We start from the raw sequence: 14,475 nt of genomic DNA, 5'->3' as shown, positions 1-14,475 counted from the left end.
TTGCGGTTGCCTGGCTACCAGCCCTTCTTCAGAACATAACTTCCTTTGCTTGTGCTTGATCTTTTTGACTGATCCTTAGTGACCTATGAGCTTTAGATGTGAAAGGTCAGGTTGTGTACTGTCATGTCATCTGCTCTTCCTAACATCTTTCTCTGTTTTTTTTTCTCTCTCTCTCTCTGTCTCCAGGATGGGTTTGGTGATGGGATGGCAGTGAGCATGGCCCTTTGGGCAGGCATATGGGCCATTCTCCTACAATTGGCCCTCTTGCTGTTCTTCTCTCCACCTCCAGGCCACTGCCAAGGTGAAAGGTCCCACCTACAGTTTACTCAACCACTGTACCATGCATCAGTCTACGAGAACTCGGCCGCCCGCACCTATGCTGCCAGCCAGGTGCGCATGGGTATCCCTCTCCAACATCACTCATGGGAGGTAAGGTACCGCATCACCTCTGGGGACGAGGAAGGATTCTTCAAGGCTGAGGAGTACACTCTGGGTGATTTCTGCTTCCTGCGGATAAGAACAAAAGGGGGGAATGCTGCCATCTTGAACCGTGAAGTTCAGGACAACTACATGTTGACAGTGAAAGCTTCCATTAGGGGGGATACATCAGAGGCCTGGACTAAAGTTAGTGTGCAGGTATTGGATATGAATGACCTTCGACCCCTTTTCTCCCCTACCACATATTCAGTTACCATTGCGGAAAGCACACCCCTACGCACCAGCATAGCTCAGGTCACTGCCACGGATGCTGACATAGGATCAAATGGAGAGTTCTATTACTTTTTCAAGGAGCGGATGGAGCTGTTCACTGTGCACCCAACTAGCGGAGTTGTTTCTCTCAGTGGGAAGCTGGATGTTAACACTCAAAGTCGCTATGATCTTGAGATCCAAGCTGTAGACCGGGGAATGAAGCTCTATGGGAATAATGGAGTAAGCAGTACAGCTAAACTTTTTGTTCATGTAGAACGGATTAACGAGCATGTGCCCACTCTGAGTATCGTTACATTAGCACCTGTATGGACTGAGAAATCCCCAGTAGTAGCTGTGGTCACCGTAGAGGATCTTGATGAAGGGGCAAATGGAGAAATTGAAACAGTGAGCATTGTGGCTGGGGACCTTCTTGAACTCTTCAGCATCGAAAGGACAGATGTGCCAAGTGAAAAACTGGTGGATGAGGAAGTCACTCAGAAAGGATCAAACGAGTTTGTCCTTCGTGCAACAGAGCAGTTAGACTGGGACAGTTATCCATTTGGATTAAACCTCAGCTTGCAGGCTCGGGATCGTGGAACACCTCAGAAGTTTTCTGCTGTGCACACGGTGCACTTACGACTGTCACGACCAGCCCAGGTGGAAGTCGCATTTCAGAAGGACGAATACGAGGTCCTGTTGAGTGAAGTTGCCCCTCCTGGAACTGTTGTGGAGGCTGTGAAACTCCAGCCAGAGCCAGATGATGCTGAGTACATTCTGACTCCATCTGCTGATTCAGGGTTCTTCAGTATCAACACCATGACTGGCGTCATCAGCACGGCACGTTGGCTCACCCAACTCACACAGGAAGTATTTGAGCTAGAAGTCTTAGAAGTAGACAGTGACCTTAGGGTCAAGGTTAGAATCATTCTTGAGGATGCCAATGATAATGCACCATCATTTGCTCAGCAGTCTTATGAGGTATTTGTAAATGAAAGTGTTGCGGTAGGCACCACTGTTGTTGTGGTGACTGCTTCTGATGGTGACCATGGGGAAAACGGGTACATCACATATAGCATGGCTAGCTTGACACAATTACCTTTTAGTGTTCAGCAGTTCACCGGAGCAGTCACAACAACACAGGAGCTAGACTTTGAATCATCTGTAGAGAGATTTAGTTTTGTGATCCGTGCTTCTGACTGGGGTTCCCCTTATAGGCGTGAGAGTGAAGTCAATGTCACTGTGCACCTAGAGAATGTTAACGATAATAAACCCCTATTTGAGAAAGTGGCTTGTGTTGGTGTAATCTCTCGAGACCTTCCGGTAGGTGAGGTTATCGCCACAATGTCAGCTATAGACATTGATGAGCTAGAGCTAGTCAAATACAAGATCCTCTCAGGGAATGAGCAAGGGTACTTTGACTTAAATCCCGATTCTGGTGTCATGACTTTACATCACTCCCTAAACACTGCAACACCCAAAAACTCATTCAGTCTAAAAATTACTGCTACAGATGGGGAACACTTTTCCGATCCCATGTTTGTGAACATATCTGTAGTGCAAGGGAAGTCACCGCCCAAAAGCTTTAGTTGCACCGAAACCAGAGTAGCCCAACGTCTAGCTGAGAAACTTCTGAAGAAAGCCAAAGCTAGCAGTAAACCCAAAATGGAGGAGGGCTTTATAGACCTGTTCTCTGTGAACCGCCAAACGCCTCAATATGATAAATCCTTCCCAACTGACATTACTGTGCGTGAGGATGTACAAGTTGGCACGAGTGTGTTTCAGGTAAAAGCTTTCGATGGAGATACTGGGTTCAATGGATTACTCTTATACGCCATTGCTGATGGCAACACAGACAGTTGTTTTACTATTGGAATTCTGAATGGCGTAATAAGCATCTTCCTTCCTCTAGACCGTGAGAGGACAGATCGCTATCTTCTAAACATAACGCTGTATGATTTAGGCCAACCACAAAGATCATCCTGGAGGCTTCTAACGGTTTACATAGCAGATGCAAATGACAATGCACCTCAGTTTCTTCAAGATGGTGGCTACCAGGCCCGCATTCCCGAAAACACCCCTATTGGTACCGAAGTCATCCAGGTGGAAGCTACTGATAAAGATCAAGGTCTCAATGGCGAGATCCGGTATGCCCTACTCACCAGCACTTCACAGTTTGGCATCAACAGCTCCAGTGGGATTATATATGTTGCAGGTCAGCTGGACCGTGAGTTTGTTCCGTTCTTCATATTAAAAGTGGAAGCGCGAGATCGAGCAGAGCGAGTGGCTCAACAATTTTCAGTAACAACTCTTAAAATCTATCTCGAGGATGTTAATGATTGTCCACCAGCCTTTATCCCAAGTGTTGTCAGCGCCCGTGCACTAGAAGACCTCCCAGTGGGCACTGTCATTGCCTGGCTGGATACACAAGACCCTGACCTGGGACTTGGAGGGCAGGTGCGATACTCACTCGCTAACGACTACGATGGCCATTTTGAGGTCGACAAGATTAGTGGTGCCATTCGTCTCACCAAGGAGCTGGATTACGAAACTCAACAGATCTTCAACCTAACAGTTCGAGCGAAAGACAAAGGCCGACCGGTGTCTCTCCTGTCAGTTAGTTTTGTTGAACTGGAGGTGGTGGATGTTAATGAGAACCTGTACGCACCATATTTCTCGAACTTCGCCATGAACGGATCAGTAAAGGAAAGCGTTCGGATCGGGACTTCTGTGCTCCAGGTGTCTGCAAGGGATGATGACACAGGAAGAGATGGCGAGGTGCAGTACTCCATACGTGATGGCAGTGGTCTTGGGAGATTCACCATTGATGAAGAAACAGGTATGTGTTGATCATGTTTTTCATTTTGAATTTTTTTTAAAGCTCAGTGATGTCTTGTAAAGTGCATGAAATTTTGTTGAATATGTTGTGGCTTACTTGTACAGTTTTGTGCAGTCTTTCATTCATTGTGAGGTAAATAGCTAACATGGTACGTTAACAAATCTTCATTCTTTTCAGCTTATTGTGGTGTTTTAAGTAGTTTACTTTACATCCATACTCACTAGGTATTGAATACAGCTAATATGCTGTCGATAGTGACGGTAATACGGAAAGTGAAAAAATAAAACATAGTTCTATGCCACTCACAGTGGCTTCATGGGACACATAAATGAAGAGTGAATAGGCTTTATTGGTTTATCACCTCAGGCCAGTTAAACACTGCATTGGCCTACATTTTATTTAGGTCGAGTTTTGACAGTTGAGACTGAGGGGGAACGTTTGAAGTGCGATTTGAAATTTTGATAGTTATGGTTAATGTTTCATGCACTGCATTCATTTCACATGCACTGTTTTGATGGGATCATTTGTTTTTGTCCAGGACAAAGTTGTTACATGTGTGTGTCTGTGAATAATGATTTCTCTGTAAAGGAATATGTGTGTATGTGCCAGAAAGTGTGTGTGTGTGTGTGTGTGTTTGTGTGAGGTAGATTTATGTGTTAAGCCTCTTGTCGGGTGGACTGAATTACCACACAAAGCTCTTTTATTTACATTTATTGCAGTTGTCATGTCATTCTGTCTGACCCACACACTTAGCTTTAACCCTCAATTTTTTTCTGTTCCCCTTTTCTCTCACTCTGTCATTTTCTTGTTCATATTGACAGTGAGTTTTCTGTCAGTGGAACCGAAATATCTGGGTTTTTATTAGTGTTGCTTCTGAAGGCAAGCATCACTATTATTATTACTCATACTTAGGGCTAGGGATCAAATTCTTGACTGTAAGTGTTTAACTTTAGTATGTCATCTGTCAACCACATATCAACACGTTGAAAACCAATCAACCACATAGCAACATACTGGCATTAAACCACAATGCTATTTTTACAAAGGCAAACACCACTCACATTTTTTAAGTCCATACGACCAAGAAATCCACAAGGAAGATGAAGTATGTGTGAAAGTGTGTGTATGTGATATCCGTCAGCCTGTAAGGTGGCAGAGGTACAATAAACTGTGAAAAAGTAGTAGGGTATGTGGCATAAAAGAAGTGTTCCAGCTTTAAGCTGGTAGCTACGTTTTGGAAGCTTATTTCTAGTAGATCCAAGAAGGCAAGTGGGTTGATCATCCACCATGATCTAAAAGCCATTTGACCACCTTGAACTTGGTATGTTTCTGTTCCAAGATGGTCTACCGCCTAGCTCCAGCTTATGTCCAGCTGATTATATTGCATTCGCGGCAAACCCATCGCGCATTTTGCACCATTCGCGTCACCTGGCCTCAATTTACGTCTTTGTATTGACTTTGTATATAATCTACTTGCACAAATAATTTTATTTATGTTTGGTGTGAATACACCATTACAGTAACTTCGAACAACAGCCACTTGTCCGACGAATATAATCACACAGAAAATGGAGAGGTTACACAATGTTTAATTTGACATTCTTATGATTTAATTAATCTAACGGATTACATTACTAACTACAGCTTCCGTCATGTTATTTGTAATTAGCAATGGACTAAAATTTGTAAGTAATTTACCCAGCACTGGATAAGAGTGTACCAGCCGGATGAGATTGATGAGAATTGAAAATGCAGTGTAAATTGAGAGACTGAGGGGAAAATTAAAACGAGTCTGGATGAAAGACTTTGGGGTTCAGAGGCCAGAATGGTATGTGTGTGTGTGTGTGTGTGTGTGTGTGTGTGTTTGTATGTCTACTCACCCACAAGCTGCCTGAAAATGAATGACTCTCAGATCTCCCGTGGTCTTTCACCTCTCCTTGGAATGAGGGAATCATGAAAAGGGGAAGGGAAGCCATGAATATCTGTCTATTTCTTTTAAGATGGAAACGAGAGGGTTCACTGTGGCCTTTAAAGGGCATGAATCACACACACTGGCGCAGAACAGCCACCAACTACTTTTTAAACCCTGCTACAACTCACTTACAGCAACAAAGCAAAGTATCTCCAGCTCTGTACTTCAGTACTGCGCTACGAGTGGTTTAAAAATGTAGTTTTGTGAGATTTGTGTCCTGGCAGCAGGTGGATCAGTGTCTGTCAGGAGTCGACTTGAGTCTTTGAGGATATCACACCTGTCTTGGGTTATTTTTGTTAGCTGCAGATCTTTCAGGTGTCATTTTAGGTTGTGTTTCTGAGGTGTGAAGTATTTTTAGGGCAAAAATCAACTCATTTACAGTACTTTGCAGCACTGAACATTCCAACAATGGCTTACAAATTTATATTTTAGTTTTTTTCTTCAAGTTTTGAATATATTTTATATCTTTTTGTACATATATTTTCTTTATTAGTTTGTGCAGTCATATTTCATGCGACTTAATGAATGAAGCTGATCATCCCAATAAAAAAGTTTTCAGTGCTGAACAGCTTATGAGGCATGAGCTTAATTATTGTATTATTAGTAGTATTAAAAAAATATAATTATTAATTAATTAAATTCAATTATTAATATTGTGAAGTATATACACATACATCTATATATATATATATATATATATATATATATATATATATATATGTATATATGTATATATATGTATATATATATATATATATACACACACACACACACACACACACACACACTTCTGAGGTGTGAAATGTAATATTATTAATAATATTACAATAATTATTTTGCATTAAGTAATTACTATTGTGTTGCCTTGTAGTATTTTACAATCCTGACTTTAAGTATGCATATCTTCAATGGGACTGTCTGTCTGTTTGTTTTAACAATGAAAGAAGGATTTGAAATCTGTTTTTGAAACACTCCTTTTATTTCTCCAATTCTGTTTGGTGCTGCAGAAATTACACGCTGTAGGAGGCAAGACTTGATGGTTCTGCATTAAAAATTTACATTTAAAGGATTCCTGATAGCCTGTTTCTATGATTGCAACCATAAATGATCTGTGCATACTTCTTTGATTTTCTCTTAAACTTTTTTCCTTCACTCTTTCTCAATTTCATATAAACACACACATATAAGTACATGTTCCGTTTCTTTTGCACATTTGCACACAAATGGGCCAATCCCAGGGGTCAAAGGTCAGGGAACCAGTGTCAAAGGTTATGAGCATTTTTGTCACTCACCTGTCACTTTTCCAATGAACGAATCAATTCAAAATGCTTACATACAGATGTTGTTTGTATAGATTTGATGGAAAGAATTAGGATAAAAAAACTGACCCGAAGGCAGTTTGCATGTTGTACGCTGTAAGACATGATTGCATGTTTGGAAATGCACACACACACACTCAGTGCACACACATTTTGCAGTAGCACTAGCAAGTGAGGGAATTTATTGCCCTTGTTAGCTCTGTGCTGGCATGAGCCATAAATCACCCGGGGATGGAGCGCAACTCTACAGACGCAATTACAGCTTAAAGAGCATACGCGCACACACACAAATTGAAAGGAAACACTTCACACGTGTCTTTGTACATGCAATCACGACTTAGAAAGCAATTTTCCCCAACACACATAAAGAGACTCAGCTCGAAAACATAAGGCATGTGCCTACAAACAGAAACGTTATATCCAAAGGATTTTCCATGCACTTATGGCCGAGATGCTCTTTATGCATTCTCATTTCAGCTTGGAAGCCTCTATTGTTTGCACAGCACAAACAACGATTCAAGGCTGCTCAATTGTACACGGAGCATCAAAAATGTCAAACACAAAGTGTGAAGAAAAGCCCATGCTCATTACAGCCGCCGCTGAGCAGACGCTTTTCATCTGCAGGGACTTACAGTGCACTAATTGCACTGATGGTCCCTGCAGAGCATCCTGGGGTTAAGTGCTTTGTGCACCGCTGAAAGAACCCTGGTTTACGTTTAGACACCCGCATCCTTTACTGTTAGACTACTGATGCTGTACTTGAGTTCAGGTGTGTAATTAAGCGAATAGACTTGGTTATTTACAGCTTATAATCACATGAAAACAAAACAGACCCTGCTGAAACCACATTTCTCTTCCAGATGACATCATTGAGCCCTTTTGATGTTTTAGCTCCGCCCCTCCTGGCTCGTTTTAGTATGTAACAGTCATTTTATATGATCCAATACAATTTTGATGGATCTAACTGACTCTAATTAAAATAGTATTACATTTTAAATTAATTATTTTTAATTTTGCTGAGAAATAAGTCACATTGTTGAAGGAATAATTGATTGCAAGCGTTTTATGTTGGAACTGGAAGCTTTAGCCATTTTTACACATTCAGATTTCACTCTCAGATGTGTTGCATTATGAACGTATTAAATAGGGTTTATCCATTTCATGTTGATTTTAAAGGCCATGTAAGTTCACAGATTTCTCCAGAGTTTATTAGACACAACCTTATCCAGAACTGCACCCTGTAAATGTGCATGTCATCTCAGCTTTGTCAGAATTGGTCAAAATAGAACAACTGATGCTCTCGGCTTCCTGTTTTCCATTTATGGGGTGCCATGTGAGATCTAGTGCCTCAGAGTCTTCATATTGGCCATTCAAAGAATCTGTCCATGGCTCACAATCACATATTTAATGTTTTTTGTCACTTTACAGAGCCCAGGGCTCTCTCAGAGACAAGTGTGATATTTCAGGACAAATAATTCAGTCATATCTGACACAATTTTTTTCCCCCTGTGCCATTCCATAAAAAATGGTTTACAGCTACCAAAGTCTCCAGACTGTGGCGTCCTGTTGGTTTCAGAAAGTACACAGAAAGTGATTTATAATGGCACCCTCATTTTGTACAAAAAAGAAACACAAAAAAAACACAAACACAGGACTTGCTATGGAAGGTTGTTTTTCAGACAGTGCTAATGAATCACTTTTTAAATTACGTAAGCCAGATTTATATGAACCTAGAAATTTTAAGCTTAGATCAAGAGGCAGTGTTGTAAAATCTTATGAGTTAAATACCTAGACAGAAATGTTAAGCATTGTAGATGCGTCAAATATTTCATTTGAGTATTTAAATGCACTTATGGTGCTCAAAATCAGACGGATAATAAATATTGTGATGTATTCATTCATTCATTCACTCATAACCCTTATTGATATTTATTTAAATTGTAGTTGGTTATTTTAGTATTTAAAGTTAAAACAAATTGAGAAATTATGCCTTGGCAATTAACTGAAATAAATTAAATCTTATTTATTTATGGCAGCGGCACTTACTGGCACTTAGTGCAAATAGCAGTGGATTCTATTTAAGTGAAAATATCAGTATTCTTAGTTATATGCTTTTTACACTAAGTGCATTATAAAACAGTATGCATTAATAACGTATTGAGTGTAAATTAAAATTTAATGCAAATTATTAAATGGATGGCACCACTTTATCGTGACAATAATCCCTTCCTACACCTACCCTAACCCTACCCAATAATTTATTTTCAACTTTTTGATTATTTCCTTCCTTTCTGATGTGATGTGAGTTTTGAAAATAGTAGGAAAAAATGAATCCAGGTCGATCAAAAATAAAAATAAAAATGTGCTAGACAAATGACCAGCTAAACCACAGGAGCTGATGTTTGACAGCCGTCAATCACACACTGGTGGGCGGAGTTAGTGTAAATTGCCAACATGGACCATTTATTTATTGTTTGTTTTTTGTTAACATTAAGAAACCTGCTGGGAATAAGCAAAAATAAAAATGTTCATTCACCATAAATGTTTCACGAATGTTGTATAGTTCAACAGTTCACAAGGTTTTGAAACACAGCCAATCTCTTTATAGCAAACTAGCTCCGTATCCGCAGTCAAACTCTTGCAGTCAAGTTCATGTCACATCATATCCAATCAAACGCTGAAATGACACTGTCATCTACGTAAATGTCACACGGGCCATCTTCATACACCTGTCTCTGCTGGTTTCACTCTGATTTTCCCGTCCGTCTCTCGCAAAGGTTCAGTGTTTGGGTCGTGTAACCTGATGTGATTGGATGAAACCCTTCCTTGTGCCCCGTATAACCCTGCAAGGCTTTGGCTCCTAAATATAGGAGCGCAATAACAGGGGGAAGTGGATGAGCACACCGAAATGACAGACTCAATAAAGGCTTTGTCTGTGTTTTTGTCCTTTCATGTCTCCCTTTCTTTTCATTCTGTCTGTCTTTTCTTTTTCTGTCTCTATTGCAAAGTGTGCGTAGGAGTTTCTGAGATTTGTCTGCTGAAGTAGCACTGAACACAAGAGATGCGTCCTGCTTATGCAATGCATGCATTTGCGTGCTCTAAAAGCATAGTGCTTAAGTGCAAGTATGTTGAAGAGATGTCTGATAGTAGAAGGTGAAGTTGTCCATATGCATTATCTGAAAAACATCTCAGAGAGACCAGATTCACATGCATTTTTAATAATAAAAGTTTTTTTTTTTTAAGTTGTTTTGGCAGCCATTAGGATACCAGTGTTATTTTAGTCTTGATGATGTACTTTCATAGTTCGTATTATTCTTTATTTTTATACTTTCCATTTTCACTTTAGTTAAAATTCTAGTAATTTTTGTGTTTTTGAAATAAAAAATGTTTTCTATTATTATCATTTATTACATATATTATAATTTTTTTTTGAGTTACTGAGAGGAACACTGCAGGGAATTTACAAATGCAAAAATGTATTCACAATAAAAAGAAATACATATATAATTTCATAGTTCAAATGTTTTCAAAATTTGAGTTTTTTTTTTTCCAGAAATGACAAATTAAATCACTTATTCACTTTTAAAATGTATTTCAAAGTTGTAAATAACTAACTGAAAATATATCTTACTTTATTTCTGGTAACAATTATTCCAAGTAAAAAAAATAAAAAAAAGATGAATAAATTATTATTATTATTATTTTATATAGCTATAATTGATAAAATGTAAAAATAAAAGGCTAATTCACTGTTAAAAATTATTTCAATGTTCAAAAGTCTTCAAAGTTGTAAGTAACTAGCTGAAATAAAGTAAGATTTTTAGATTTTATTTTATTTCTATAAACGTACTCCACATAAAAAACATTTTTGTTTATTTGTTTAGATTTTTTGTTTGTTTATTTAATTATTTGAACAGTTTTAGTTTTAATTTTGGTTTTAGTAAAAATAATAAATAAAAAATGATCCGTAGTAATGTTGGGCATAAACTACAAGTAAAAATGCTTTGAAAATGTATTTTAAAGTTCAAATGTTTTCAGAGTTGTACATAAAACTTAAGATTATTGAAGTTCATTTTACAAGAAAATACATTACATGTTTAATTCAGTGTTACTTACCGATTATTAGCGAAATTTACCAGCAATTTATAGTAAGAATTTTTTTCCTAGTATTGAATGCACTTCTTGGAAATGTATGCATGATATCGCATACGCCTGGGAGTTTGCTTATTTATATGTAAGCATGTCTCATATTTCTCTTTTGTCAGTATAATGTAAAATGCAGTTATTATGTATGTATGAGTGTGCATGAATGCACCGGCTCTCTTGAGAATATGTCTTCCGGCCTGATGCCACTGTACAGAAATAGTGGGTCACTTCAGCTCCAAACCGTCGTGAAATCAACCAGAAAACAACTTGAGCATTTCCAGTAAAGCCTAATTCCAGTCTTTTGCTTCATTAAAAAACTAATCTAAAATATTCTGCTCAAGCTTTAAATGTGTGATGCTCCGTCCTAAATAAACCATCAACATTAGATCTAATCATCAAAGTTGATTATTAGAGTCAATGCTTCCCCTCTAATACAATACCGACTTCACCAGCTGCCCATGTTTCTTTCCTTTTTTCAATTTGTTCTCTATGGTAAGTGATTTTCTTCATATTACAGTGAATTCGAAACCTTTATGGAGTTCAGAAATAGCTGCCAGCCGTTCAGAGCACAGAAGATAGTGCTTCTCATTTGCTCGGAACCAATGACGTGTTGCAGCAGTCAGTGGTTTTCTTTGAACATTTTTCTTGTTCCACATCTTGGCCTTTTGTAAATCATTTGAAGTGGACATATCCACTTGAATATGAGAAAAACTGGAGTTTTGAGTTAATTGAGTGATATTTTAATGTGTAAAGCTAATGTAAACTTCCTTCACAGAACTCATTTGTAAAAACAAGTCATTCTGATGTTCCTGGTGTTAAATTAATATTACGCATTTCAAATATGTCAAGCCATATTTCAATAATTTGCATATTGTTTGTTGACTAGTGTTTAGCATTGAAATATTTGTGCTTTATTAGAAGACAAATTGGCAAAATGTGGATTGGTTAGTTAGCTTGAGCAACAAATTAGCATATCAGAATTATCATGTGACAGTGGAGACTTAAATGATGCTTAAAATTCAGCTTTGATCACAGAAATAAATTACATTTTTAAATATATATGAATAGAAAACCATTATTTTAAATTGTAATATTATTTCACAATTTCACTGTATTTTTAATCAAATAAATGCAACTTTGATGAGTTTTAATAAACAAAAAAATTACAGACTCCATCTTTTGAGTATATGTAAAAGACTATGTTTATTTCTGAAATATAGCTGTAATTGGCAGAAAAGCGTAAATAAACCATAGATAAAAGACTAAAAAAGTGTATTAGACCTTTTAAGCATCTAAGAGGTTGTCAGTTTGACTTGACTTTGAGTCTGGAGTTGTGAGTTTCTATCAAACTGTAGGCTGTTATGTAATTGTGATATTGTGTAATTGCGTTCTGTGGTTTAGAGTTTCACAGGCATCTGTGGTTGGTGCGTTGTGTTGGGCGGCACTGACTTGTGCGGTTTTCTCCAGAGCTGTGTTGTGAGGTTGTGTTTGGGAGATAGTAAAGTCTGCTCCCTGTCATCACTTTCTTAACACCCTACTTTAAAACCACAGGGATATTTTGATGTGACTGAATCTGTGAATTTCCTTTTCTGTCACACACACACACACACACACACATGGACAGACACAAGCTGCTCAGACAGTGAATGTGCCTCCTACGCATGTATTTCGCTTACACAAGTGTCTAACACACAATGACTGATAACACTTTCTATACACACACATACACTATACACATCCTGCTAAAGTGTTAATTGGCTTTATCTTAATTTGATTCATGTTGTGTGTTTTTGATGGAAAGACGATTATGATAGTTTTTGGGATCTGTTATCCGTACTTCATTCAGGTTGCTAGGTTACAGCATGGAAAACGTTCCCGAATGAAGTACGATGTCCCACTAAACGCACATGCAGTATCACAACACCCTGTTTCTAATCACTACAAATGTCATTTGTAATTACAGCGAGGAGATTACAAAAGTGTTGGGTTTGTTCTTTCCTGTATGGGTCCAATGAAAATTTAGTTTAGTACATGCATCTGACCAAAAAATAAGATTCTGTCAACAATTTGCACTTCCATTCGCAATTTTGGAATATTATTAAAATAATTGTTTTCTATTTAAATATATTTTCCAATGGAATTAATTTCTGTGATTCAAAGCTGAGTTTTCGGCATCATTACTCCAGTCTTCAGTGTCACATGATGAAACAGTTGTGATGCTTAATATTTTTAGGGCTGCCCTCAACTAAAGACTTTTCTGATCGACTAGTAGTTGTTCATTTTAAGCTTTTGTCAACTAATCGCACATTTATTAATCATTATAAAGAGTCTTTAATTTCCTACATAGCCTATGAGCATTCAAGTACATGCATAAAGCTTGCCACATCGCACCACAGAAGTAATGATTATGAATGTGTCAGGAAGAAAACAGTATCTGTATTTTCCTATCTGTAAGGCAAGTATACACAGAGTTTGAGTTTCGCTCTGAAGTTCACTGAGACCGAGACCGCAGAAAGCGCATCCTGTTTGCTTTCATTATTTTACAAAAGCGCAATGTTTTGTTGTGAGTGCAGTGCACACAAAGAAACTTAGAGTCTTTACAGATTCGAAAGATGTATTACTCTTATCTGCATGACCAAAAATGTCAGCATATTTTAGGAGTATGTGAGCGCACCAGCGCCTCCATTTGTCACGCAGTGAGCGCTACTGTTCAGCTTCAACATCAGATTGAGCAGCCATGTAAAATTGCTATTACTTCCATATTTCAGATGATACTCCGTATTTGAGGTTGATGAATGATAGGAAAGCATTTGGATGTCCTGCTTGATGTACTGTATTACCATAGGCTGGCCGTTAATGATGGGGACTTGGCCTGTCAAGCTCCAAAAATAACGAAAGCTCTAAAAAAGTAGTACATATGACTCATGCAATACATTACATATCTTCTGTACACATAACTGTACACTTCTGTAGCTTTGTATGAGCAACAAACAGCAGTTTAAAACATGAATTGAGAAGAATCTTCATGTCAGACTTCAAATTATGCCTCTTGATGTATCTTGTTTACACAAATGTAAATAAAGCGTGAGACCTAAAGGAAATTTTTTTGTGAATAACGTCCATTATAGTCTGTTCCTCACACAAAGCATGAAATATAATGTAGAAGTCATATGAACTACTTAATGGAGCTTTTTTTTTTTGTGGAGTTGTCAGCTCCAGTCCCCATCCACTCATCCACTTACCACGGTTCTCGGTACCAATTTCTGTACCAAAGCAAAACACAAAAATATGCTAATTAAAAAAATAACTTTTTAGCACTAACAATAAAACCAATGCCATTCTTTATACTTAATTACAGTTGTGTTTAAAGTTTTTCTACAAGTTATATAATTATGAAAAACAGTAAACAAGTTTCACCCAAATTTTATTTGTCTTTTAATTTATGAAATTTAAACACATTTTATTTTTGGTAAATAAATTTATTTTATTTTTGCTATTAAAATTAAAACATG

General features: G+C 37.8%; 1 protein-coding gene across 1 annotated transcript in view; it reads left to right on the top strand.

Moving 5' to 3' along the window:
• LOC113096465 (protocadherin Fat 3-like) overlaps nucleotides 1-14,475 on the top strand; it is a 137,446-nt gene that overhangs the window by 59,085 nt on the left and 63,886 nt on the right. Inside the window, 1 exon segment of the mRNA XM_026261870.1 lies at nucleotides 187-3,526. Coding sequence (XP_026117655.1) covers nucleotides 205-3,526 — 3,322 coding nt within the window. The 5' untranslated portion in view covers nucleotides 187-204.

The sequence above is a fragment of the Carassius auratus genome, unplaced genomic scaffold (genome assembly GCF_003368295.1).
Source record: "Carassius auratus strain Wakin unplaced genomic scaffold, ASM336829v1 scaf_tig00215939, whole genome shotgun sequence".
In the NCBI taxonomy this organism is placed as follows: domain Eukaryota; kingdom Metazoa; phylum Chordata; class Actinopteri; order Cypriniformes; family Cyprinidae; genus Carassius; species Carassius auratus.
The sequence above is the reverse complement of the archived record's forward strand: the minus strand, read 5'-3'. Positions and strand labels throughout refer to the sequence as shown.